Below are 24,874 nucleotides of genomic sequence, written 5' to 3'. Positions count from 1 at the left end.
GCTTCACGGAGGTAACGGGGGGGGTGGGGGGGTCCTGGGGGGGGGTGTCACGGTGTGGGGGGGGGGTCACAGCGCCCCCCCCCTCACCACCCCTCGGGGCCGTGTTCCCCCCCCCCACAGATCCTGGGAGTGTGGCTGGCCATGCGCTACCGCAACCAGAAGGACCCCAGAGCCAACCCCAGCGCCTTCTTGTAGGGGCTGTGGCCCCCCCCCCCACAAAGCCTCGTGTCCCCCCCTAGCCCCTTGTCCCCCCCCCCACGTCCCCGAGCCGCTGACCGGGCGCTCGGCGGCCGCATGAAGCCTCGGGCACGTGGCAGCCCCCGGACGGACGCAGGACAGACGGACACGGGACGGGGCCACGCCGCGGCTGGAGCTGGGCTCGTGGCACCCCCCCCCCATCCCCCACCGAGGGGCCCCCCCCGCCCCGTGCAGGGCTCCTCCCCCCCCCCCCCCCCCCCCCCCCCCCTCCCAGTCCGGTCACCCCCCCCCCCCCGGACTGGTGCATGCTGGTTATTTATACGCGGGGACGGGGACGCCCCCCCCCGCCCCACCGGGCGGCCGTGGGGGGGGTCACCACGCGTCCCCAGGGGGTGGCAGTGTGGTGCCCCCCCCCCAGGGTCAAATAAATAAACGCCCCCCCCCAGCCACCGCGCCTCCGGCTCTCCCTGGGGGCTCCCCCCCCCCGTTCCCCCCCCCCATCCCTGCGGCGCACGACAGCGGCTGGGCCACGGGACAAGGAGGTGGGGGCTGAGCCCCCCCCGCCCCTTTATTGGAGGGGGGGGGGGCGCCCAAATCCTCATCAGGGCCCCCCCACGGCCGTGCACGAGGCCCCTTGCACGAGGGGCCCCCCCGTGCGAGCAGAGCACCAGTGCAAAGGTCGGGTTCCCCTGCACGCAGCTCGCACGAGGATTTGGGGGGGGGTGGGGGCTCCTTTTGCACGGGGGGGGGTGCACATCCTTTTGCACAAGGATTTCGGGGGGGGGGGGGGGGACGACACCAGCACACGGTGCTGCGCCCAGCCCCCTCCTCGTGCAAGGGAGCCACGGCCCCTTGTGCCCCCCCCCCCGCCGTATGTCCGTCAGCACTGGGGGGGGTTGGGGAGGTGGGGGGGGCCCCCAGCAGTGTGCCCCCCCCCCCCCCAGAGTCCAGTCCTGCGCCCCCCCCCCGGGCGCTACCCCCTCGCCCTGCAGGTAGCGGTGCCGCAGCGCGTCGTAGGCCGAGATCCGCTTGTAGGGGTTGAAGGTCAGCATCTCCTGGGGGGGGGACACGGGGACACGGTCACGGGGGCGTCCCGCTGTGTGTGCCCCCCCCCCCCCCCGGCTCGGTGCCCCCCCCCCGGCTCACCAGCAGCAGCTGCGTCCCCAGGGGCTCCATCTCGGGCACGAAGCCCTCCACGGGCTGGGGGGGGGCGGGCGGTGAAGGCGCAGCGGGGCAGGGCCACGTCCAGCGGCCACTCGTCCTCCACGGGGAGCCCGATCAGGCTGGGGGGGGGGACGGGGGGGGGGCAGCATAAGGGCTGGGTGCCCCCCCCCTCGGTCCCGGCCCCCCCCCAGTCCCTTCCAGACCCCCCAGGACCCCTCAGCACTCCCTCGCCCAGAGCTCAGGACCCCCCCCCAGCCCCATATTTCAGCCCCCCCCATCCCCAGTGCCCCCCCCCACTCCTCCCAAGAGCCCCCCCCCATCCGCAGACCCCCCCCCCCCGTGCCCCCCCCCCAACTCACTCAAAGATCTTGCCCAGCTGGTCAGCCTCTGAATTGCCGCAGAAAAGTGGCCTGGGGGGGGGGGGGGGGGGGGGGGGACACAACGTAAGGGGATGTCACCGAGGTGGGGGGGGGGGTGCACAGGGACCCCCCCACAGTGGCTGCTGCCCCCCCCCCCCCAATTGAGGGGCTCTGAGGGACATCAACCCCCACCCAGCACCACCCTGGGGGGGGGGGGGAGCCCACCAGGGTGGGACTGTGGGCACCAGCGGCTCCCCCCCCCCCAGGTGGGGCCATGGGGACCGGACCCCCCCCCCGTGCCCCCCCCCCGTCCCCGTGCCCCCCCCCGTCCCCGCTCACTTCCTCCGGAACATCTCGGCGAAGATGCAGCCCACGCTCCACATGTCCACGGGCGTCGCGTACGTCGACTGCAGCAGCACCTCGGGCGCCCGGTACCACAGCGTCACCACCTGCACCGCACGGCTCAGCCACGGCCACCGGTGGCCACCGTGGCCACCATGCCCCCCCCCCCCCCCCCACACACACACACAGCCGTGGGACCCCCCCACGGCCACCCGGGACCCGCAGCTTCACGGCCACCGCAGCCCCTGGTTGCCAGCAGCCGTGGCCACCTAGGACCCCCGCCTCGCAGCTCCTTTTGGCTTTGTGGCCACCCAGCTTGGTGGCCACCCAGCCCCATGGGCACCCAATTTGATGGCCACCCGGGCCCGGGGTCACCCGGAGCTCCGAGGACTCACCCCCAGCCTGACCCGTGGCCACCTGGGACCCACGGTTCCTCGGGCTCGTGGCCACCAAGACCCGTGGCCACCCAGGACCCAGAGCTAACCCAGCCCGTGGCCACCTGGGAGCCACGGCCACCAAGAGCTGTGGCTGCTGGGACCCAGAGTCCCTCGGCCTCGTGGCCAGCCCAACCCAACCCGCGGCCACGGCTGCTCAGGACCCTCCCTGCTCCTTGGCTTCCTGGCCAGCCCCGTGGCCACCCAACGTGGTCTTGGGGCCACCCAGAGACCCAGGGACTCGCAGCCGACGCGACCCACGGCCAGCAGGAGCCACGGCCACCCCCACCCATGGCTCCTCGGCTTCGTGGCCACCCCACCCCACCCCGCGGCCACCAGAACCCGCAGCCACCTGGGACTCAGCCCCAGAGCATCGTGGCCACCAGGCCGTGGGACCCGCAGCCTCCCCTGGGGGGTCCTGGACCCCCCCCCCCCAGGCACGCACCACGGGGGTGAGGGCCATCTGGCAGCTGTAGATGCGAGCCAGCCCGAAGTCGGCCAGCTTGACCTGCCCGCTGCTGGTCACCAGGATGTTCTCGGGCTTGAGGTCGCGGTGCACGATGCAGTTCGAGTGCAGGAAGTCAAGGCCGCGCAGGAACTGCCGCATCAGGTCCTGGGGGGAGGGGGGGGCACAAAACATCACCATCGGCACCCCCCCACCCCACCGTGGCCCCCCCCAGCCGCGCCGTGGCCACCCCCGGGGCCACCTTGATGGTGTCGAGCGGCAGCCCGGGCGCGGGCGCCTTGTCCAGGTAGGTCTTCAGGTCCTGGTCCACGTGCTCGAAGACCAGCGTCACCTTGGTCTCGCGCTCCGTCCGCGCCGTGGCACAGACGTCCATCAGCCTGCCGGGGGGGGCGACGTGGGGTCGGTGACACCGGACCCCCCCCCCCCCCCCCGGGTGGTCCCCGTGTCCAGGAGGGGCAAGGTGGGACGGGGTGGCCCGGCCACAGGGCAGGAGGTGGCCCCTGTCCCCACAGCTGCAGGGCAGGACCTCGGGGGAACCGAGGGGCACGGCGGTGGCCGTCCCCTGTCCCCCCGTCCCGTCCCCCCCCCCAGGGCGGTGCAAACCCCACAACCCCCCCACGGCCAGGGGACAGCACCCGTCCCTCGTCCCCACGGTGGCACGGCAGGACCCCCGGGGTGACCCCGAGCCCCGTAAGCCGCCACCGGCCCCGCAGCCACGGGACGTGGGGACGGAGCAGACCCCGTAACCGTGACCTGGGGGGGTTGGGGGGGGGCACGGGGAGGAGGGGGGGGTCTCACCGCACGATGTTGGGGTGGTCGAAGTGCTCGAGGCGCTTGAGCAGGGCGACCTCGCGCACGGTGCTGAGCGGGAGCCCGTTCTCGGTGGCCTGCACCCGCACGTTCTTGAGGGCCACGAAGCGGCCGCTCTGCAGGTCCCGCGCCTTGTACACGGTGCCGTAGGCGCCCACGCCGATCTCGGCCACCGGCTCGTACTGCGCCCGCACCTCCTTCGCCATGCTGGCGCCGCAGCCCTGCGCACCCCCCCCCTTGGTGACACCCGGCGCCCCCCCCACACCGGGACCACCACCCCCCCCCCGATACGCCCCAGCCCCCCCTCAAAGCCCCACCGCCCCGTAACGGCCGGCGCCCCCCAGCTGGCACCCAGCACCCTTGGACACCCCGACCGCCCCCCCCCAACCCTCAGCACCCTCCACCCGCCCCCCCCCCCCAGCACCCCCCATCCCTACGACCCCCCCCCTCCCCGGGACCCCCCAGCTCTAAACCAGCCCCCGATACCCCGTAACCCACAGGACCCCCAAAGCAGCCCCCCCCAAAGCAGCCCCCCCCAGCACCCCATAACCCCTAGGACCCGTCCGGGACCCCCCAGCCCCCAGCACCCCGCAGCCCACGGGACCCCCCCGGAACCCCCCCAGGACTCCCCAGCCCCACCCCCCAAAGCAGCCCCCCCAGCACCCCATAACCCCTAGGACCCCCCCCGGGATCCCCCCAGCCCCCCCCACCCCCCCAGCCCACGGGACCCCCCCGGGACTTCCCCGGGACCCCCAGCCCCCCCCAGCCCCCGCCTGCCCCCAGGACCCCCAAACCGGCCCCCGCCCCCCCCAGGACCCCCCCCCGGCCGCCCCTCCCCCCCCCCCCCCGCGCAGTGCCCCGGGGCCGGGCGGGGGTCGCGGGGGGGGGTCCCGGGGGGGGGCGGCCACGTGCCGGGCCCGGCACTCACCGGGGGCAGCGCGCGGCTGGCGGGCCGGGCCGGGGGCGGGGCTGGAGGACCGGAACCACCGAGACGGCCGGCCGGAAGGGCCGGGGGGGGGCGGCCGCCGGGGGGGGGGGGGGGGCCCGGCTGGGAGATGGGGGCGGGGGGGCTGGGGGGGCGCGGGGAGGGTTTGGGGAGGGGGCGGGGTTGGAGGTGGCCCCGGCTGGGCTCGAACCCGCGGCCCCGGGGTGGAAGCGGGGAGCGGGGACACGGGGGGGGGGACACGGGACACGCGGGGACACGGGGCAGGGGGAGGGGAGGGGACACGGGGGGGGGCGCCGGGGGTCACGGACACGGGGGGACCGGGGGGGGTCCCGGACGCCGGGGGTCACGGACACCGGGGGGGACACGGGAGGACCCGGGGGGGACGCGGGAGCGCAGCCCCCGCGCGGGGACAGGAGGATCCGGGGGACACGCGCGGACCCCGCGGACACGCGTGGCCGTGGGGAAGGGGCTGGGGGGGCGCCCCCTCCCCCCCCCCCCGTGTGAACCCCGCCGGGACCACTCGCGGCCCCCGCCCCCATCCCTGGCCCCGCCCCCGCCCCTGTCCGTGGTGCTGAAGCGGCTCCGCGCCGCCTCCGCGGGACCCACGCGCGATCGTGTTCTGGGGGGGGGACCTGGAACACGGCCCGGCCCCGGCCCCGCGGGGGGGGCGTGGCCCCCAGGCGGCGACAGGGCTCACGGGGGGAGACGGGGACACGGGGGGGCGGGGGCCCTCATTTTCGTGGGGGGGGCCCCTCATTTTCGTGTGCCCCCCCACGCGTGTCTCAGCTGCCCTCCCGCGGGCACACGCGCGTGGAAATCCCCCCCCAGCCTCGCGCATCCCCACGGGTCCCTGCGTCCCGTGCTGTGCCCGCGCTGCCCCTGTCCCTGCCCCCCCAGCTCACAGGGTGGGGGGGGTCCGTGGTATCACCCCCACGTGGGGGCAGCGCGGTGTCCCCCCCCCCGTGCCCGTGTCACCGCGGTGTCCCCCCCCCGTGCCCGTGTCACCGCCGTGTCCCCCCCCCCCGTGCCCGTGTCACCACGCTTGGCCGCGTTTGGCGTCAGGGGGGTCCAGAGTCCCCCGCGCTGACATCAGCCCCACGCCCCCCCCCGGCCTGGTGGCACATTAACCCCACGGGGGGGGGGGAGGACACGGGGGGGGGGGACACAAGGGCCCACGGTGCTGTGATGACGGCAGCCAGCGTGGGGCAGGGGACAGCCCCGTCCGTCCCCCCCTGCTGCCACCCACAGCGGGCAGGGTGACACTGGGTGGGAGGGACGGGGCAGGGTGGGGGACACGAGGGACGTGGGGGGGGACACGAGGGACGTGGGGGGGGTGACAGCAGGGTCACGGGGGGGACACGAGGGGGGTGACAGCAGTGTCACAGGGAGGGTGACACAACCACGGGGGCGGAGGGACACAAAGGGACCGCGACCTGGTGGCCATCGCTCTGGGGATCACCCCCCCATGGGACACCCGTGCCCCCCCCCCCTCCCCCCGGCACCCCTAATTAACACCACTGATTAATTATAATAACAACATTATTTTCTCTTCCTTCCCCGCCCCGTTAATTGCCCTTCTCCCCCTCCATTTCGCTTCTTTCCCAACCGGGGAGCAGCGGGCAAACGCCTGCATGCTGCCGCCGGGACACCCCCCCGGTGCCCCCCCCTCAAATCCCGGTGCCCCCCCCGTCTGCTTTCCCCCCCCCCCCACAGCCCCGGCTCACCCCGGGGGGGGCAGGCCGGGTGCGGGGGCCGCGGGGGTGCCGCCCGGCGGGAGCGGGGCCACGTCACGTCTGGGCGCCGCGGGCACGCCGGGGCAGGCAGCGCTCCCCCTGCCCCCCGGCACCGGGTGCGGGTGCTGAGTCACCGGCGCTGCGCCGCGCAATCCTGTTAATTAACCGAGGGGCGATCAATAAATAAATAAAGCTTTAAATAAGCCGGGCACGCGAGGGGCCACCACGGCTCCGCAGGAGCAATAAAGGAGCGCCCTCGGGCGTTAAATAAGGCGGCGTGGCCCCTGTGGGGACGTCACGGGGTTGGGGACAGGGGGGTCCCGGCCACGCGCCCCCCTCGGCGGCTCAGGAACTGGAGGTTGATGCTGGCCTCGGGGACGAGCAGGGTGCGGGTCATGGGCCTGACCGGGGCCCCCCCGGGCTCCGGCCGCACCTCGAAGCGCAGCAGGATCTGCGAGAGGAAAAAGGGTGAGGGACGGGGACACGGAGGGGACACGGAGACACAGGGACATGGGGACAGGATGGACACGGGGATGGAGGGGACACGGGGACTTGGGGCTGGGGGGCACGCAGGGATGAGGGGCTGCAGAAGATGGGAAGGCCACGGGGACACGGGGATGGAGAGGGCACACGGGGACAGATGGGGGGACATGAGGACAGAGAGGACAGGGACACGGGGACAGAGGGGACAGGGACACAAAGGAGACACGGGGACACGGATGGAAAGGATGGAGGGGATATGGAGACACGGGACGGAGGGGACAGGGACACGGAGGAGACACGGGGACGCGGAAAGGATGGAGGGGATACGGAGACACAGGGTGATGAGGGGATACGGTGAACGTGGGGACGCGAGGACGGAAGGGACGTGGCGACACAGGGAACGCAGGGACGGAGGGGACACGGGGACACCGACCTGCGCCAGGGCCAGGTGGATTTCCAGCTCGGCCAGGCGGCGGCCGACGCAGCTGCGCTTGCCCACGCCGAAGGGCAGCGAGGCGAAGGGGTGGCGCGCGGGGCCGCGGCGCAGCCAGCGCTCCGGCCGGAAGGCGTCAGGCGCCGGGAAGAAGCGGCCGTCGCGGGAGGCGGCGTAGTGGCACAGGGTGATGAGGGTCTGCGGGGACACACGCGGGGAGGTGAGGGGGGGGCCGGGACGTGTCCCCCTCCCGGGCGCGTCCCTGCGCTCACCTTGCGGGGCACCAGGTAGTCGCCCACGCGGATGTCTCGGTCAGGGACCACGCGGGCGTTGCTGGGGATGACGGGGTAGAGCCTGCGGGGGGACAGCGGGGTGTCAGTGGGTGCCGCCGCCCCGTCCCCACCGTCCCCACCGTCCCCGTGCTCGCCTCAGCGTCTCCTTCACCACGGCTTTCAGCAGGGGCATGCGGGCCAGGGCGGCCGCGGGGGGCTCATGGCCGGGGCCCAGCGCCGCCGCCACCTCCTGGTGCAGCGCCGCCTGCACCCTGGGGTGCCGCGACAGCTCATACAGGCTCCAGGACAGGGTGCTGGAGATCTGTAGAGAGGGGGGGGGGTCAGCGGGGGTGGGGGGGCACCCACACCCCGATATCGTCGTGTCCACCCCGTCCCCACCATGTCCACCCCATCCTCAGCACTATCACCCTGTCCCCAACGCCTCCACCCCCTCCCCACCACATCCACCCCGTCGTCCCTACCACCATCACCCCCGTTGTCCCCACCACCATTACCCCATTGTCCCCACCGCGACCGCCCCATCCCCACCGCGTCCCCCCCGTCCCCACCGTGTCCACGCCGGCCAGCAGCAGCTCGGTGACGTTGCCATAGATGTCCCTCATGGGCATCTCCTCCCGCACCAGGTGGTCCGTCAGGCACTTGTGCTCTGCCGGCTCCCCCCGCGAGAGCCGCTCGGCCGCCCCGGCCACGCGCCGGTCGACGTGGCCCTTGGCTGCGGGGAGGGGGAAACCTCGTGAGTGGCCCCGGGGGTGGGTGACAGCGCCGTGTGTCCCCCCCCCTGCCGGCACCCGGCGCCCCCTCACCGAAGGCGAACATGAAGTCCCAGGCCTCGCAGAAGGTCCGCCAGGGCTTGGGGAAGAGGCGGTGCAGGGCCTTGGGCATGGCCATGGTGAGCAGCGTCATCACGAACATGGTGTTGATGGAGCGGATGAAGGCCTCCGTGTCCCGCGGCACCTCCTGCTGCAGGCAGCCCAGGCGCGACTCAAAGAGGACGGAGGAGATGCCTGCAGGTGACGGGGGGGGCTGTGAGGTGGGGACAGGGGATCCTTGGGGAGCCTCGGGGACACCGGGAGCCCTGGGGACGCGATGGGGACATGGGGTATCCTCGGGGCACCACAGGGGCCGTGGGTGGCACGGGGGCCGTGGCGGGGACAAGGGGCACCGCTGGGTTGTGGAGCAGCACTGGGGAGCCCCGGGGGACGCAGGAGTCCCTGGGGACATGGGGGGGGATGAGGGGCACCCTGGGGGACACAGGAGTCCTTGGGAAAATGGCAGCCCCTGGGGGACACGGGGGCACTGAGGGACACAGGAGTCCCTGGGGAGATGGGGGGCGCTCGGGGGAACACAGGGGGCGTCTTGGGGACCCCACGGAGCGCTGCGGGGACACGGCGAGACACCAGAACCAAGGGGGGGACACCGGGAGGTCCCCGGGGACACCCGGGAAGCCCCCCGGCGCCCCGTCCCCACCCACCTTCCAACCCGAACTTGTAGAACTCGGCGGCGACGTCGGGGACCAGGTGCTGGGGGTGGCGGTCCCGCAGGTGCTGCAGGCGCTGCAGGAGGTCGCCCACCACGGCGCCCACTGCGCCCGCGTACGCTTCGGCCGCCCGCGGGCGCAGCAGGAGCCGGCCCACGAGGCTGCGCAGCCGCTGCCACTCCTCGCCCTCCCTGTGGGCCCCCGGGGGGGGGGACACACACAGGTGACGCGCGGGGATGTCAGCGCCCGCGGCCGAACGCGCCCGTGCACGTCCCCGGCGCCAACCCCGCGGGGGTGCACGCGTGCAGCCGCGAGGGAAGGTGCCAGGCAGCGCGCCGGGGGGTGCAGCTCGGGGGCCGGGGGGGGGGCGCACGGGATGACAGGGGGCTGGGGGCGCTGCTTGTAGGGTCGGGGGGCTGAGCACGGGGTTGGCGGGCTGAGCGTGGGGCCCTGGGGCTGAGCAAGGGGTTGGAGGGGTGAGCGTTGTCTGGGGGGGCTGCGCACGGGGTTGGGGGGCTGAGCACGGGGCTGGGGGGCTGAGCGGTGTCCAAGGGAGTTGCACATAGGGATGGGGGGCTGAGCGCGGGGTCAGGGGGCTCCCCATGGGGTGGGGGCCAGCCCGAAGGGTCAGGGGGCTGCCTTTGGGGCCGTGCCCATGCCCCGGGGCTCTGTGCCCGGCCCCCCCTGCCCACGCGGCGGCTGCAGCGCACCCCTGGGGTTACTCACATCCTGCGCTGGGGGCTGGGGGGGGGGGGGGGGGGTTGGGGAAAGGGGGGGGGTGGCGGGGCTGGGGGGGGGGGGGGGGGCCCTGAATCACGGCTGAGTCACGCCGGGAGCCCCAGCGCTTCCCAGAAGGGGTGTGGGCACAGGGGGATGGGGCAGGGGCTCCCCAACCCTGCACACAGCCCCCGGACCCCAATTTGTGCCCCCAGCCCCCACGTGCAGCCCCCACACGTGCAGCCCCCAGCCCCCCCCATTTACACTGCCCCACCCCCAGCACAGCCCCCAGCCCCGTACGCAGCCTCCCAGAGCCCCCAGTTACAACCCCCAGAGCCCCCAGTTACAACCCAGCCCCCAATCTGCAGCCCCCAGCCCCCGATTTGCAGCCCCCAGCCCCCGATTTGCAGCCCCCAGCCCCCGATTTGCAGCCCCCAGACCACAATCTGCAGCCCTCAGCCCCTGATTTGCAGCCCCCAGACGCCCATTTGCAGCCCCCAGCCCCCCATCCGCAGCCCTCAGCCCCCCGTGCCCCCTCCCCAGCTCCCCCACTCGCAGCCCCCAGCCCCCCCAAGCAGCCCCCCACCCCCCAAGCCCCCCCCAGCTCGCAGCCCCCAGCCCCACTCACGCCGTCAGCAGCCCGTAGGCGTGCCCGCGGCAGGCCCGGTAATCCTTCCAGGAGGAGAGGTGGGAGCGCACCGGGAAGGGCCCCTCCTGCCTCAGCACCTCCTCGATCAGCCCGGCCTCCGCCACGTGCACGGTCAGGATGGGCCCGAAGCTGGCCTTCCACACCGGGCCGTACCGCGCCCGGCCCTCCACCTGCGGGGACACCGCGGCCACCGTGAGCAGCCCCCCCCCCCCCCAAACCCTCTGAGCACCGGGGTGGTGGTGCTGGGGTCCCCCCGACACCCTCAACCCCCCCAGAGGTGGCACTGGGGGTCCCCTGCCGTCTTCAAGCCCCCCAAGGTGGCACTGGTGGCCCCCCATCACCCTGAAGCCCCCCAAGGTGGCACTGGGGGTCCCCCCGACACCCTCAACCCCCCCCAGAGGTGGCACTGGGGGTCCCCTGCCACCCCCAAGCCCCCCCCAGGTGTCACTGGGGGTCCCTTGTCCCCTCCACGTCCCCCTGACCCAGCTCCTTCTGTCCCCAGCAGCAGGGACCCCTTGTCCCATCCGCACCCCAGGACAGTGGGGCTGGGGGACTGGGGGGGGGGAGCAAGCCCCCAGACGATGAGGTGGGGGCTCCCCCTGCCCCCCCAAGCCCTGGCGTGGGGGTGCCCAGCTCCCCTCTGAGCCCCCGAGCGGTGGCACCGGGGTCCCCCCCCTGCAAGCCCCCCAGGGATAGAACTGGGGTCCCCCCACCCTGCCCAAGCCCCAGGATGGCGAGACCAAGGTGCCCCCCCCGCCCCCCACAAAAAAATATGGTCAGGGTCCCTTTGTCCCCCAAGCTCCCAGCCCTGGGGACCCCCGCCTTGCCCCCCCCTTTACCTGCAGCTCGTGCAGCCTCCGGAGGCCCCCCCGGCAGAGGAGGTCATAGATGAAGGCGGCGGGGCTGGGCCCGGGCATCTCGGCCAGGCTGCGGAGCCCCTGGGGGGCTGCGGGGGGGGGGCGGGGGGGGCAGGGGGCGCAGGGGGGCCCCCAGCTCGGGCAGGCAGCGGGCGAGGAGGGCGGCCCGGGCGGGGAGGCGAAGGCTCTGCGGCATGATGGGGGGCTCGGGGACACGGCCGGGGGGGGCTCGGAGGGGGGGTCAGGGACACGGCTGGGGGGGTCCCGGGAGGGGTCGGGGACCGGCCTCGACTGAGCAGGCGGCATCGCCCCGCGCCTTTATAGGCACCCACGTGGAGCCCCACAAGCCCCGCCCCCTCGCATAAGCCCCGCCCCCGCCCCGCAAGCCCCGCCCCCCGAAGAGAGCGCCCCGCCCCCCACCCAATTTGCACGGGGGGGGGGCAAAAGGGGGGGGGACCCCCCCACGACACGCGGCCACACGTGGGCACCCCCCAGCCACCTGCACGCACCCCCCCCCCCATAACCCCCCCCGTGACCCCCCCTCACTTGGTGACCCCCCCATGAACCCCCCCCACTCATTAACACCCCCCCACTCATTAATCCCCCCCCCCAGGCATGAATGCCCCCCCCTTACCCCCCCCATCCATGCCGCCCCCCCAGTCCTGCGCTGGTCCCAGCACCCCCAAACTGGGAGGCAGCCGGGGGGCTTTTTTTTGGGGGGTCGGGGGGGGGGGATAATGTGTTGTGTCCCCCCCCCGGGTGGGGGTGGTGATGGAGTGGGGGGGGACTTTAGTGGCGGGGGGGGGAGGAAGACAACTGGGGAGCACCCTCCCCCCATACTGGCGCCCCAGTTCGACCAGTCTGAGGAGGAAGCTGGGAGGAGGAGGGGAACGGGGCGGACAGCTGGGTGCCCCAGGGGGTGGATTTTGGGGGGGGGAAATGGGTGCCCCCCCCCCCCCAGCCCCGGATTCTCGGGAATTACCGCCTTGCGACACAGGAAGCGGCCGGGCCTGTGGAAAACACCCGGGGGGGGGATGGGGACAGGAACGGGGCCCTGGGGACCTCGCGAGTGGGGGGGGGTCGGGGGGGCAGGCGTCACCCGGGGGGGGTTTCCTGGGCGTGAGCTCACACCTGGACGGTGGCCAAGGGGAAACTGAGGCAGGGCGAGGGATTTCTGTTGGGGGGGGGGAGGGGGGGGGCAGAGGGGTGGTGGAGCCCCCCCGCCCCAAATTGGAGACCCCAAATTCTCCGGGGGGGGGCAGGCACAAGGCGGGGGAGGCTTTGAGAAGGGTCCGGAGCCGCAGATGCCGCCTGGGGGGCTACTTTATTCTGAAATAGAAAATGTGGGGATGGGGGGGGGGGGGCCTGGGGGGGACCCGGGGGGGGGGACCCCAAGGGGGGGGACCCTGGGGTGGCGAGAGGGACCCCGGGGCGGCAGGAGAGATCCCAGGGTGGGGGAGACACCCCGGGGGGGCCCTGCAGCGGCCAGGAGGGTCCCCGGGGGGGCTGGGAGGGACCCCAGGCGGTGTTCCCGGTCCCGGTGTGCCCCCCCCGTGCCCCCCCCCCCCCCCGCCATCACGCCTCGTCCCCCAGGGCCGGGTCCGGGACGCGTCGGAAGACGGCGGGGAAGGTCCTGCCGCCGCCGCGCTGCACCTTGCGGCCCTCCTCCGTGCAGCTGCCCAGCCGTGCCACCAGGGGGTCCTGGCTCTGGGGACACACCGGGGGGGGTGATGAGGCTCGGCGGGGGGGCACAGAGCCACGGGGGGGGACGCAGGGAGCCCCCCCCCCCCCCCTCTGCTCACCAGCTCGGTCAGCGGCACCTCCTCGAAGAGCGGGTGGGCGCGGAAGTGGCTCGCCATCCACTCGTGCACCTCCTGCACGTCCGTGATGGTGTACGCCAGGCCCTGGGGGGGGCACGGGGGGGTGAAACGGGGCTGAAACGGGGCTGAAACGGGGTGGGGGGGGGACGGGGCGGGGGGGGGGGGCTCACCCCCGGGCGCAGCACGTAGCCGTAGTCGGCCAGCAGCGTGGCGCTGATGATGCGCCACTTGTGCTTCGTCCGCTTGAAGTGCGGGTCGGGGAAGAGGAAGAACATCTTGCTGAGCTGCGGGGGCGAAAAGTGTGTGTGGGGGGTGGGTCAGCGACAGCACCGACACCCCCCCCCCCATATCCCGGGGTCTTTTCCGGGTATTTTAACCCCCCCCACACCCCGACCCCACCTGGCCCTTGCGGAAGAAGTGGGGCAGGTGCTTCATGGCGTTGGCGCGCAGGCAGGCGACGTTCTGGAAGCGCCCCCGGGTGCGCCGCGCGCAGCGCCCGGATGCGGTCGCGGGCGAAGTCGCTGACCTTGAGGCGCAGCTCCAGGCCCAGCGCCAGCGTGCGCGGGAACAGCGCCGACAGCTCCACTGCGGGGGGGGACGCTCAGTGGGACCCCCCCAACCTCAGGGCTGCCCCCCCCCCCCGCTCCCAGGCATCCCCACGGCAGCTGCCCGTAGGCACGGCCCCGCCAGGGGCACGGCCCCGAAGAAGCCCCCGCCCCAAATGTCCCCCTCAATGGTCCCCCGGCCCCCCCAGAGCAGCCCCTGCCCCAAAATGTCCCCCCCCGTGCCCCCCCAGCCCTACAACCCCCCAGCCCCCCAGTACTGTGCCCCCCCAGCCCTACTCACCCCAAAATGTCCCCCTGGGTGCCCCCCCCAGCCCCACTCACCCCCCAGCCCCCCCAATGCCAACCCCAGCCCTACAACCCCCCCAGCCCCCCAGTACTGTGCCCCCCCCAGCCCTACTCATCCCAAAATGTCCCCCTTGGTGCACCCCCCCAGACCCAGTCACCCCAAAATGTCCCTCCCAGTGCCCCCCCCAGCCCCACTCACCCCAAAATGTCCCCCCTCGGAGCCCCCCCCGGCCCCTGTCACCCCACAGCCCCCCCAGGGCCATGTCCCCAGAGCAGCCCCCCCCCAAAAATGTCCCCCTCGGTGCTCCCCCGACCCCCCCGCTGCCCCCCCCCCACTCACCCAGCAGCCCCCCGTAGCCGCAGCCCACGTCGGCGAACTCCACCTGGGCGGGCGGCTCGGCGGCGGCACCGGTGGCAGCGGCCGTGGCTTCGGTGGCATCGGGAGCGGCTTCGGCGGCACCGGGGGCAGCACCGGGGGTGTCAGCGGTGGCACCGGGCGGGAAGAAGGCCGGGAACAGCGGGGCCCAGTCCATGTCCTGCGGCCTGGCGGGGCTGCGGGGACACGGGGCCGGTGCTGCCGGGGCTGCCGGCGGTGTCAACGCCCCCCCCCCCCTTCCCCCGCCATCCCCATCCCCGGGGTCCCCATCACCGGACACCGGGGGGGCGCTGAGATACCGGGGCCGGGACCGGGAGGCTCCCGGTGGTGCTTGGCAGGGCCGTGAGGGGAATGGGGGGGGGGTCCCGGTGATACCGAGCCGAGGCGGGGGGGGGGGGTGTCCCAGTGATACCGGGCCGTGGAGGTGCGGAGCCTCCCGGTGACACTGGGCCGGGGGGAGGGGGGATCCCGGTGATACCGGGCCATGATGGGGGGGGGGGTCCCGGTGATAACGGACCGGGGCGGGGGGGCGACTCCCGGTGATACCGAGCCGTGAGAGAGAGGGGTCCCCGGTGATACCGGGCGCGGTACCGGGCGGCTCCCGGTAGCGCCTGGCCAGGCCGGGAGGGAAGCGGGGGTCCCCACTGATACCGGGCCGGGGGGAGGAAGGGGTCCCCGGTGACACCGGGCCGTGAGGGGGGTCCCGGCTCCCGCCGTTCCCGGGCCGGGCCGTTACGGGGGTGCCGGTTCCCGCTGCTCCGGGGCCAGGAGCTGAGCGGCTCCGGTTCCCGGCGTGCCCGTGCCGGCTGCGGGGTCCCCGGCGCACTCACTAGCGCAGCGTGTGGTCGGCCAGCGGGTTGGAGTGGGCCCGCTGCCGGTAGAACCGCTTCTGGGGGGGCGCCGCCGCCGCCTCCGCCGCCTCCGCCGCCATCATGGCGGCCCCCTGGAGCGGCGTGGGGCGGGCGCCGACGGGTGACGTCACCGCGCGGCGCAGGACAGTGACGTCACGGCCGCCCGGGGGCGGGGCGCGCACCTGCCGCCAGGGGGCGGGGCTTCTCCAGGCTCCGCCCCTCGGGCTGACCTCGGCGGCACGGTCACGCCAGTGCCCCCCAGTACTCCGCAGTGCCCCCCCCAAGTACCTCCCAGTGCCCCCCAGTGCCCCCCCAGCACTCCCCAGTGCCCCCCAGTACTCCGCAGTGCCCCCCCAGTACCTCCCAGTGCCTCCCAGTTCCCCCCCAGTGCCCCCCTGTGATCCCCCAGTATCCCCCTGTGCTCCCTCAGTGCCCCCCAGTCACGTCCAGTCCCTCCCAGTATCCCATCAGTGCTCTCCAGTGCCTCCCAGTGCTCCCCAGTACCCCCACCCCAGGGCACTCTCTGTACCTCGGTGTCCCCCAGTGCTTCCCAGTGCCTTCCAGTCCCTGCCACTGCATCCCCATGGCCCCCCAGTACCCCCCAGTGTCTCCCCTGACTGTTCCCAGTGCTGCTCAGTGCCCCATCGTCATTCCCCAGTGCTTCCCAGTGGCCTCCAGTCCACACCAGTGCCTCTCCCAGTGCTCTCCAATGGTTTCCAGTCCTCTCCAGTGCTCCCCGTGCCCACCAGTCTCCCCGGTGGGTCCCTTCCAGCGTCCCCCAGTGCTCCCCAATCCACCCAGTCCCCCCCATTTTGTCCCCCCTCACCACTCAGCGCTCCCTCAGTGCCCCTCCCAGTGTTCCCAGTGCCTCCCAGTGACCCCCCATGGCTCCTACCCTGCTCCCCCCAGCCCTTCCCAGGGCCAGGCCTCTTGCCCCCCCCCCCCCAGTGACTCCCAGTGACTTCCAGTCCTCCCAGTCCCCAGTGACCCCCCCAGGATCCACCCCCCCCCCCCAGTGCCTCCCAGTCCTCCCAGTCCCCCCAGCCCCACGGCTGGGCCCTTCCCGGCAGCAGGCCTGAAGGGGAATTCGGGGCTGCGGTGAAACCGGGGGCGATTTCTAAGAAGGCCCCTGGGGGGGTTGAGCAACACCGGGCCCGGGGCTGTCCACATGTCCGTCCGTCCGTCCGTCCCCCTCCCCCCCCCCCCCAACCGGGAAACCGTCCCCAAAAACTGCCCCAGTGTAGTGGGGGGGATGGGGACGGGGCCCCGGGTGGGGGGGGGCGTGTCGGGAACCGGGGCCCCGGGGGCCTTCCAGGAACGGGGCTGAGTCACGGGAAAGTCACGGGGAGGGCGGCGGGGGGGGGACACGGGGCCTGATCCCGGTCCCGGGGCCATGGGCAGTGACCCGGGGACGCGGCGGTGACGCAGGCGGCCGCGGGGGTCCCGGGGAGGGTCGGGCCGGGGCTGGTTGCTCATTACCCCGGTGGCACCAGGGGGGGGACCGGCTGCGTGGCCTGGTTACCGGTCATCGCACCCCGCTGCCACCGGGCACAGCTGGGGGCTCTCCCGGTGCTGGGACAACAGGGATAGGAGACAGGGGACACCAGGACACCAGGGACAGGGATACCAGGGATAGAGGACACTGGGGACAGGCCTGGGGACAGTGGGGATGGAGCAGGGGACACCAGGGGACACCAGGCATGGAGTGGGGGACACTGGGGACCATCTTGGGGACGCTGGGCCGGGGCAGGGGACACCGGGATGGGGCTGGGGACAGTGGGGATGGGGCAGGGGACACCGGGGACAGGCCTGGGGAGACCGGGATGGAGCTGGGGACACTGGGACGGGGCAGGGGACACTGGGATGGGGCTGGGGACAGTGGGGATGGGGCATGGGACACCGGGGACAGGCCTGGGGAGACCGGGATGGAGCTGGGGACACTGGGACGGGGCAGGGGACACTGGAATGGGACAGGGGATGGCGTTGATGCAGGAGGGGACACCAGGACTGGGGACACCGGAACGGGGCAGGGGATACCAGGATGGGACGGAGGACACTGATATTGGGCAGGGGACACTGGGGACAGGCCTGGGGACAGTGGGGATGGAGCAGGGGACACCAGGGGACACCAGGCACGGAGTGGGGGACACTGGGGACAGGGCAGGGGACACTGGGATGGGGCAGGGGACACTGGAATGGGACAGGGGATGGCGTTGATGCAGGAGGGGACACGGGGGAGCAGCTTGGGGACACCGGGATGGGACAGGGGACACCGGGGGACACCGGGCGGGGGACGCCGGGGCTGAGCAGGGGACACCGGGACAGGACGGGGGGCACTGTTGGTGCAAAGAGGGGGCACGGGGAGCAGCCTGGGGACACCGGGACGGGGCAGGGGACACCGGGGCGGGGACACCGGGGCGGGGGCGGGGCTGGGGAGAGGCCCCGCCCCCCCGCGGGAGCGGCGTCCGCTCTGACCAATGGGGAGGGGGCAGCGGCACGGCCCCGCCCCTCGGGCAAGATGGCGGCGCCCAGCGGCGGGGCCGGGGCCGGGGCCGGGGCCGGGAGGGGGGCGGAGGAGGAGGAGGAGGAGGAGGAAGGGGAGAGGGAGGGGGGGGAATTGAAAGAGGGAAGGGAAAAGGAAGGGGAAGAGGAAAGGGGAAGGGAAGGGGGAAGGGAAGGGGAGGAAGGGGAAAAGGAAGGGGAGCAAGTGAAAGAGGAAAGGGAAAAGGAAAAGGAAGGGGAAAGGGAAAGGGAAGAGGAGGAATGGGAAGGGGAAAGGGTTGGGGAAAAGGAAAAGGAAGGGGCAAGGGAAGGGGAGGGAGAAGGGGGGGAAATGATGGGGAAAAGGGAAAACGAAAAGGAAGGGGAAGGGGAAAGGGAAGAGGAAGATGAGGAGGAGGACGAGGACGAGGATGAGGATGAGGATGAGGAGGATGATGAGGAGGAGGAGGAAGCCGCAGCCGGGCCGCTGGCCGCCGTGTTCCCCCGTGACCCCGCGCTCTTCGCCGACTCCTTCCCGAGCCGGAGCCGGTTCCGCTTCTGCGGCCACGTCCTGCGCATCGCCCAGCACCACGGCCCGCGGCTCGGGCTGGCGGCGCCCGTCTGGGAGGGGGTGCGAGGGGCTGGGGGGGGCACACAGTGGGGGGGCCACCCATGAGGGTGGGGGACACTGGAGGTTGGGGGTCCCCAGCGCATGCGGGGGGGGAGATCCTGGGGAATGGGGGGGCTCCTGGGAATTGGGGGGTGCCCCATGAGGGTGGGGGGGCTCTGGGGACCCCAAGGAATGGGCAGACCCAGGGGGACCCCGGGAGCACAGGGACACCGGGTGAGGGGGGGGGACCCTGAGGAGCACTGGGAGGTGGGGGGAGACCCCAAGAGGGGACAGGGGAATGCTGGGGGGTCCCCTGCGCCCCCTCCATCCCCGCCTCCCCCCCCCGCCCCAGGCCTTGGAGCTGTGCCGTTACTTCGAGGAGCAGCGCCTCGACTTCCGCGGCCGCACCGTCATCGAGCTGGGCGCCGGCACCGGCATCGTGGGCATCCTGGCTGCGCTGCTGGGTGAGCGGGGGGGGGCACCACGACCCCCCCAGGTGTACCCCCAGCGAGGGACTGGGAGCCTGTGGGGGTCACTGGTGTGAGCACTCCCCGGGCCTGTTGGGTACTGGGGGGCTAATGGGGGGTTTTGGGGGGGGTTACTGGGGGGGTATTTGGGGGGTTATTGGGGGTAAGAAGGGTGTTTGTGGGGGTGCTGGGGGGGTTATTGGGGGATTTGGGGGATTATTGGGGGGTTTATTGAGGGGTGGGAGATATTTGGGGGATTATTGGGGGGCACAGGGGTATTTGGGGGGGTACTGGCGGGGTTATTGGGGGTAGGGAGGTATTTGGGGGTTTACTGGGGGGTAAGAAGGGTGTTTGGGGGGGTTCTGGGGGTGTTATTGGGGGGATTTTGGGGGGTTATTGGGGGGGTACTGGAGGTAGGGGGGTATTTGGGGGGTTATTGGGGGTAAGAAGGGTATTGGGGAGTACTAGGGGGGATATTTGGGGTCAGGGGCCGATTTGGGGGTGCGGGGAGGTGTGAGGGAGGTGTGACCCCCCCCTTGTCAATCCCTTAGGGGGGGACGTGACCATCACGGACCTGCCGGTGGCTTTGGATCAGATCCGGGAGAACGTGCGGAGGAACGTGCCGGGGGGGGCCACGGCCGCACGGCGACGTCCCCGGGTGCGAGCCCTGGCTTGGGGCCTGGACCACGGCGCCTTCCCCCGGGGCTACGACGTGGTGCTGGGCGCCGACGTGGTGTACGAGCCCCGCAGCTTCCCGGCGCTGCTGGCCACGCTGCGGCACCTCTGCGGGCCCCGCTCGGTCGCCCTGCTGTGCTGCGGGATGCGGCGCGAGCTGGGCGCCGCGCGCTTCTTCCACGAGCTGCTGCCCCGCCACTTCCGCACCGAGCTGCTGCGCCGCTGTGCTGACGGGGACGTCGAGCTGTACCGGGCCACCTGCGGGCACCACGGCTGACACCGGGACACGGGGACGCGGCATCGCCTTGGGACTGAAGGGACCTGAGGGGTCATCGGCTGCCAGCCCCTTGTCCCCTCCATCCCATCGAGCTGTACCGGGCCATGTGCAGGCACCACGGGTGACACGGGGACACTTCGGGACCAAAGGGACCCGACGGATGCCGGGTAGCCCCTTGTCCCCTCCAGCCCGTCAAGCTGTACCGGGCCACCTGTGGGCACCATGGCTGACACCAGGACACGGGGACACTTTGGGTTGGAAGGGACCTGAGGGATCCCAGGCGGTCCCCAGCCCCCTCCAGCCCGGCCTCGAGCAGCCCCGGTGCCCTCACGGCCTTCAGAGTGAAGATTTTTTTCTACTTTTTGACCTAAATCTCTTCACTTTTAGTTTTGGGGCACTCCCCATTGTCCTGGCTCCGCACCCCCCGGTAATGGGGGACAGCCCGGGGGGGGCTCAGACAGTCCCGAGGGGTGCGGTGGAGCTGCGCAGGGGTTCTGCTGCGTGCTGGGAGGGTCCCTGGGGGGCTCTGGGGGGTGGGGGGGGGCTGGGCAAAGTGGGGGGGCTCCAGAAAGGTGGGGGGGGCTCAGAAGGACCTGGGGAGGAGCGTTAACCAGGGCCGGGGGGCTGGCCAAGGCCGGGGGGGACTCTGTAGGGACTGGGGGGGCTCTGTAAGGGCTGGGGGGGCTGTAAAATGGGAAGAGGGGCTCTATAGGGGCTGGGGGGGGGCTCTATAGGGGCTGGGGGGACTCTGCAGGGGCTGGTTGCAGCTCTGTAGGGGCCGGGGGGGCTCTATAGGGGCTGGGGGGGCTCTGAAATGGGAAGGGGGGGCTCTATAGGGGCTGGGGGGCTCTATAGGGGCCGGGGGGGCTCCGTCAGGGCCCGGTGCGCTGCGGCCCCGCCCCCTGAGCTCCCGGCCCCGCCCCCTGAGCTCCCGGCCCCGCCCCTGGGCTCCAGGCCCCGCCCCCTGGCTCCCAGACCACGCCCAGCGCCACAAGCCCCGCCCCTCAGCTCTCGGCCCCGCCCACGGCCGCCCCGCCCCCTCCCCAACCAATGCCGCGACGCCTCAAGTGACGTCACGCGCGCCCCGCCCCCGCGGAACACGCGTCCCGTCCTCCCCCCCGTCGACGCATGCGCGCTGCCATCCACCGAGACCGCGCAGACCCTCGGCGGCACCCGTAGCGCGTGACGTCACACGCACGCGCCGCAGTGACGTCAGAAGCAGGCGCCGGGATGCAGCGGGCGGCGCTGGGCGCGGTGCGGGTGAGCGGCGGGGCCCGGCCCGGCCCGGCCCCGGGGGGCATCCGGTGACTTCCGGTGGCCCCCTCCGGCCGGGCCCCGGTGCCAGCCCCGTGCCCGTTCCCCCCCTCAGGCGGGCCCGCGGCTTTGCCCCCCCCCGGCCCGGTCCTTCGGCGCCTCCCGCCCGGTGCCGGCGGCCGCCCCGGACAAGGAGGCGCTGCTGGCGCTGCGGCGGCGCACCGGGCTGCCCTTCGTGCACTGCCGGGAGGCGCTGCTGCGCTTCGGCACCGACCTGCCGCAGGTGGGGGCGGGGGGGGGGAACGGGGGGGCCCCGGGAACCGGGGGGGGGGCTCGGAGGAAACCGGGGGGGGACGGGACTGGGGGGTAAACGGGGGGGGGAAGGGGGGGCTCGGGGGGGTCTGGGGGGGCCCTGGGAAACGGGGCGGGGGGGCGGGGGGGGGACTCGAAGGAAACCGGGGGGGGCCTGGGAGAGGGGGGAGATCGGCGGGGGAGGGGGCCTCGGAGGAAACCCGGGAGGGGTGGAAAAGAAGCGGGGGGGGGGGCGGGGGTGTTGTGGGGGGTCTGGGGGGGGCCATGGGGAGCGTTGGGGGGGATTGTGGGAAATGGGGGTGGGCGTTGGTGCTGGGGTGAAGGGGGGGGGCAAGGGGATGGGGGGGTCCCAAGGGGATGGAGGGGCGGGGGGGCAAAAGAAACCGGGGGGGGCTGAGGGGAGCTGGGGGGGGCCGGGAGATGCCAGGGCTCGGGGACACCGGGGGGGGCAGCCACAGCAGCCGGGGTCTGCACCCAGCGCTGAGTCCTGATGCGCGCCAGTGCACCCCACCGCACACCAGTACAAACCAGTCCCCCCCCAAGACCCCCTGGGGGTACCCCCCTCCCCTCCCGCTGACCCCCCCGGGGTGCCCCCCCCAACCCCCGCGGCAGGCAGAGGCGTGGCTGGCGGCGCGGGCGCAGGAGGAAGGCTGGAGCAAGGCCACCAAGCTGCAGGGCCGGGCGGCGCGCGAGGGGCTGCTGGGGCTGCTGCACAGCGGGCAGGCGGCCGTCATGGTGGAGGTATGGCCCGAGGGGGGACGGGGGGCCCGGGGGGGGGACACAGATCCCAGCGCCTCCCCCCCCGGGGGGGGTCTCACCCCCCACAGGTGAGCTGCGAGACGGATTTCGTGGCCAGGAACGCCAACTTCCAGCAGCTGGTGCAGGACGTGGCGCTGGCCACCATGGCTCATTGCGGGGGGGGCCGCCGAGCCCCCTGCGACCTGCACCAAGGTGAGGTTTGCCCCCCCCCCCCCCGCTTCCCCCCCCGGCGGGGAGCGCAACGCTCAGACGCAGCCTCTGCCTCTCGCAGCGCTTCCTGGGCACCGAGGAGCTCTCACGGGTCCGGATGGAGCCCGGTGGGGCTGAGCTGCGCGACCGCCTGGCGCTGGCCATCGGTGAGGGCCCCCCCTCGACCCCCCCGGCCCCCCTCTGCCCCCCCCCCGGACCCCCATCCCCGCGGGACCGGGGCTGTGTCCCTGCTCCCCCCCCAGTTCCGTTCAACCCCCCCAGGAGGGGCCAGCTCCTGAGGAGCTCAGACCAGGGATGGGGGCAGCAGCTTGGGGGGGGGGGGGGGGGCGTGTTAAAAAAGCCCCCGGCTGCCCCCCCCCAGCCCCCAACACCCCCCCCCCCGACCCCTTTTCCATCTCCGCAGGCAAAATGGGCGAGAACATGGCCCTGCGGCGGGCGGCGTGGCTGGCCGTGCCCCAGGGCTGCCACATCGCCTGGTACGTGCACGGCTCGCCGCCCGCCGCCGCCCCCCCGGCACCCAACACAGCCCCCCCGGCCCCCGCCCTGGGCAAATACGGGGCGCTGGTGGCGTGCAGGGCGGCGGGCGCCGGCCCCCCCGGGCCCGGAGGCGGCCGCGCTGTGCAGGCAGGTGGCCCAGCACGTGGTGGGCATGGCGCCGCTGGCCGTGGGCTCCCCCGAGGACGAGCCGGGGGGCGAGGGCGAGCGGCGGCTGCTGGCGCAGGAGTTCCTGCTGGGGCCCGGCGCCACCGTGGCGCAGGTGCTGCGGCCGCACGCGCTCGCCGTGCTCGACTTCGTGCGCTTCTGCTGCGGGGAGGAGGCGGCGGCGGGCGCCGGGCAGGAGGAGGCGGCGGCGGCGCGGGGGCTGATGGCGGCACCGGGGCCGCGCTCGGGGCTCGGAGCCGCCCTGGGGGCTCCCGGGACGAGGAGGAATAAACGGGACGAAGCCGGGATCCGGCCTCGTGGTGTCTGCGCGCTGCGGGGGGGCGTCCCCAGTGCGCCATGCCCCCCGCCCCCCGTTGGGCCTGGCCGCCCCATGTTCCCCCCTTCCCACCCCATTCCCCCCCCCAGTCCCCTCCGTCCGCCCCATCCATCCTGACCCCCCCATCTGTCCCATCCCGGTCCCGTGTTCCCCCCCCGTGTCCATCCTGTGTCCCCAACCATCAGTCCCATGACCCCCCGTTGGTCCTGTCCCATACCCCCCCTGCCCCATCCATGCCCCCACAATCTGTGCCCCCCCCCCTCCCCCCCCCAGCACAGAGCCCGGCACCTTTCTCCTTTTTTTAATTCCAATTCCTCCAAAGAGCCCCAAAACCAAGGGACCCCCTCTAAAACCAACCGACCCCCCCCCCAAAATGGCGGGGGGGGGCGCAGCAGGACCCAGAGCCCCCCGGGATGGAGTTTTATTTTTTCGGGGAGGGGGCAGCTTGTGGCACCCCCACCTGGGGCCGGGTCCCTTTGGCAGGGAGAGGACCCCCCCCCCCCAGCAGTAGCACCCACATTTAGGGGGAGAGCCCCAACACCCTGGGGGTGTCCCGTGGGGGGGGGTGGGGGCAATGTCCCCGTATTCTGGCTTGGGGGGGGGGTCATGGGGACAGAGGGGACCCCACCGGGCCCCCCAATGTGGCCAGGTTGGGTGCGGGGACAGCAGCGGGGACACCTGGGGGTGTCCGGCACCTGCTGGGGTCCCAGCACCGAGGTTGCCCCCCCCCGGTGTTGTGCCCCCCCCGCAGTGTTGTGCCCCCCCCCCAGTAGCTGCCCCGCTGCCTGCGGCCGCCTCCCGGACCAAGTGACCCAGGACAGGCCGGGCGCTCAGCGCCTATCCTGGATTACTTGAACCGGGCCACGGCCACCTCCGCGCAGCTCCGACGGCCCCCCCGGGTGCCCCTGACCCCCCCCCCGGGTGTCCCTGAGCCCCCCCGGGGGTGTCCCCATCCCGCCCCCCCCCCAACGTCCCCGTGACCCCATGGGAGCTGTCACCGCCCTGCCGGGGCCACCGGGGGGTGCCGCGCCTCGCCGGGGGGGGGGCGCGATTGGGGGGGGGGTATTTGGGGGGTTATTGGGGGTAAGGAGGGGGGTTGGGGGGGCTCAGGGGGGTATTTAGGGGTGGGGGAGGATTTGGGGGGTTGTTGGGGGGTTACTTGGGGGTGGGGGGGGGCTATTGGGGGGCAGGGGGGTATTTGGGGGCTTATTGACGGGGAGGGGGCGTTTGGGGTTACTGGGGGGGTTGGGCGGTTACTGGGCGTCAGAAGGGTGCTGGGGGGGTAGGGGGGTTCAGGGGGTACTGGGGGGGTTATTGGGGGGTGGGGGGGTATTTGGGGCATTATTGTGGGTAAGAGGAGGATTGGGGGGGTTATTGGGGGGGTAATTTAGGGGTGGGGGGGGATTTGGGGGGTTACCGGGGGGTACCTGGGGCGTTATTTGGGGGCGGGGGGGTTGGGAGGCTGCTGTTTGGGTCCGGGGGGGTCATTTTGGGGTCGGGGCGATTTGGGAGGGGTTATCTCGTGGGGGAGGGGTTACGGGGGGGGCGGGCAGGGCCTGGGGGGGGGGGCCGCAGCGACCTCGGAGGGGGG

At 73.3% G+C, this 24,874-nt stretch overlaps 5 protein-coding genes across 5 annotated transcripts; 2 read left to right on the top strand and 3 right to left on the bottom strand.

The window, feature by feature from the left end:
- Positions 1-97: 97 nt before the first annotated feature.
- On the bottom strand, positions 98-4,799 carry CDK4 (cyclin dependent kinase 4). The gene is given in 9 exon segments (XM_080570634.1): positions 98-1,253; positions 1,345-1,416; positions 1,418-1,481; positions 1,722-1,772; positions 2,061-2,170; positions 2,943-3,110; positions 3,205-3,340; positions 3,762-3,994; positions 4,702-4,799. Coding segments are annotated over 8 exon segments (1,926 nt in total). The 5' UTR covers positions 3,980-3,994; positions 4,702-4,799; the 3' UTR covers positions 98-146.
- A 1,831-nt stretch (positions 4,800-6,630) lies between these two features.
- CYP27B1 (cytochrome P450 family 27 subfamily B member 1) lies at positions 6,631-11,908 on the bottom strand. The gene is given in 10 exon segments (XM_080570665.1): positions 6,631-6,903; positions 7,369-7,566; positions 7,641-7,722; positions 7,796-7,962; positions 8,210-8,373; positions 8,465-8,665; positions 9,133-9,329; positions 10,484-10,674; positions 11,344-11,461; positions 11,463-11,908. Coding segments are annotated over 10 exon segments (1,569 nt in total). The 5' UTR covers positions 11,558-11,908; the 3' UTR covers positions 6,631-6,747.
- An 882-nt stretch (positions 11,909-12,790) lies between these two features.
- On the bottom strand, positions 12,791-15,410 carry METTL1 (methyltransferase 1, tRNA methylguanosine). The gene is given in 7 exon segments (XM_080570685.1): positions 12,791-13,068; positions 13,164-13,265; positions 13,352-13,465; positions 13,581-13,655; positions 13,657-13,766; positions 14,373-14,584; positions 15,239-15,410. Coding segments are annotated over 7 exon segments (849 nt in total). The 5' UTR covers positions 15,343-15,410; the 3' UTR covers positions 12,791-12,936.
- A 2,630-nt stretch (positions 15,411-18,040) lies between these two features.
- EEF1AKMT3 (EEF1A lysine methyltransferase 3) lies at positions 18,041-20,140 on the top strand. The gene is made up of 3 exons (XM_080570664.1): positions 18,041-18,371; positions 18,703-18,814; positions 19,369-20,140. Exons 1-3 carry the CDS (start codon positions 18,093-18,095, stop codon positions 19,767-19,769), a joined length of 792 nt encoding a protein of 263 aa, XP_080426790.1. The 5' UTR covers positions 18,041-18,092; the 3' UTR covers positions 19,770-20,140.
- Positions 20,141-20,870: 730 nt separating this feature from the next.
- TSFM (Ts translation elongation factor, mitochondrial) lies at positions 20,871-23,415 on the top strand. Its single transcript, XM_080570698.1, is given in 7 exon segments — positions 20,871-21,029; positions 21,139-21,306; positions 21,948-22,076; positions 22,163-22,234; positions 22,237-22,286; positions 22,366-22,450; positions 22,708-23,415. Coding segments are annotated over 7 exon segments (1,227 nt in total). The 5' UTR covers positions 20,871-20,999; the 3' UTR covers positions 23,401-23,415.
- Positions 23,416-24,874: the final 1,459 nt, after the last annotated feature.

Source organism: Anser brachyrhynchus (genome assembly GCF_964034855.1).
Source record: "Anser brachyrhynchus genome assembly, chromosome: 29".
Lineage (NCBI taxonomy): Eukaryota > Metazoa > Chordata > Aves > Anseriformes > Anatidae > Anser > Anser brachyrhynchus.
Note: the sequence above shows the minus strand (reverse complement) of the source record. Positions and strands in the feature narration are given on the sequence as shown.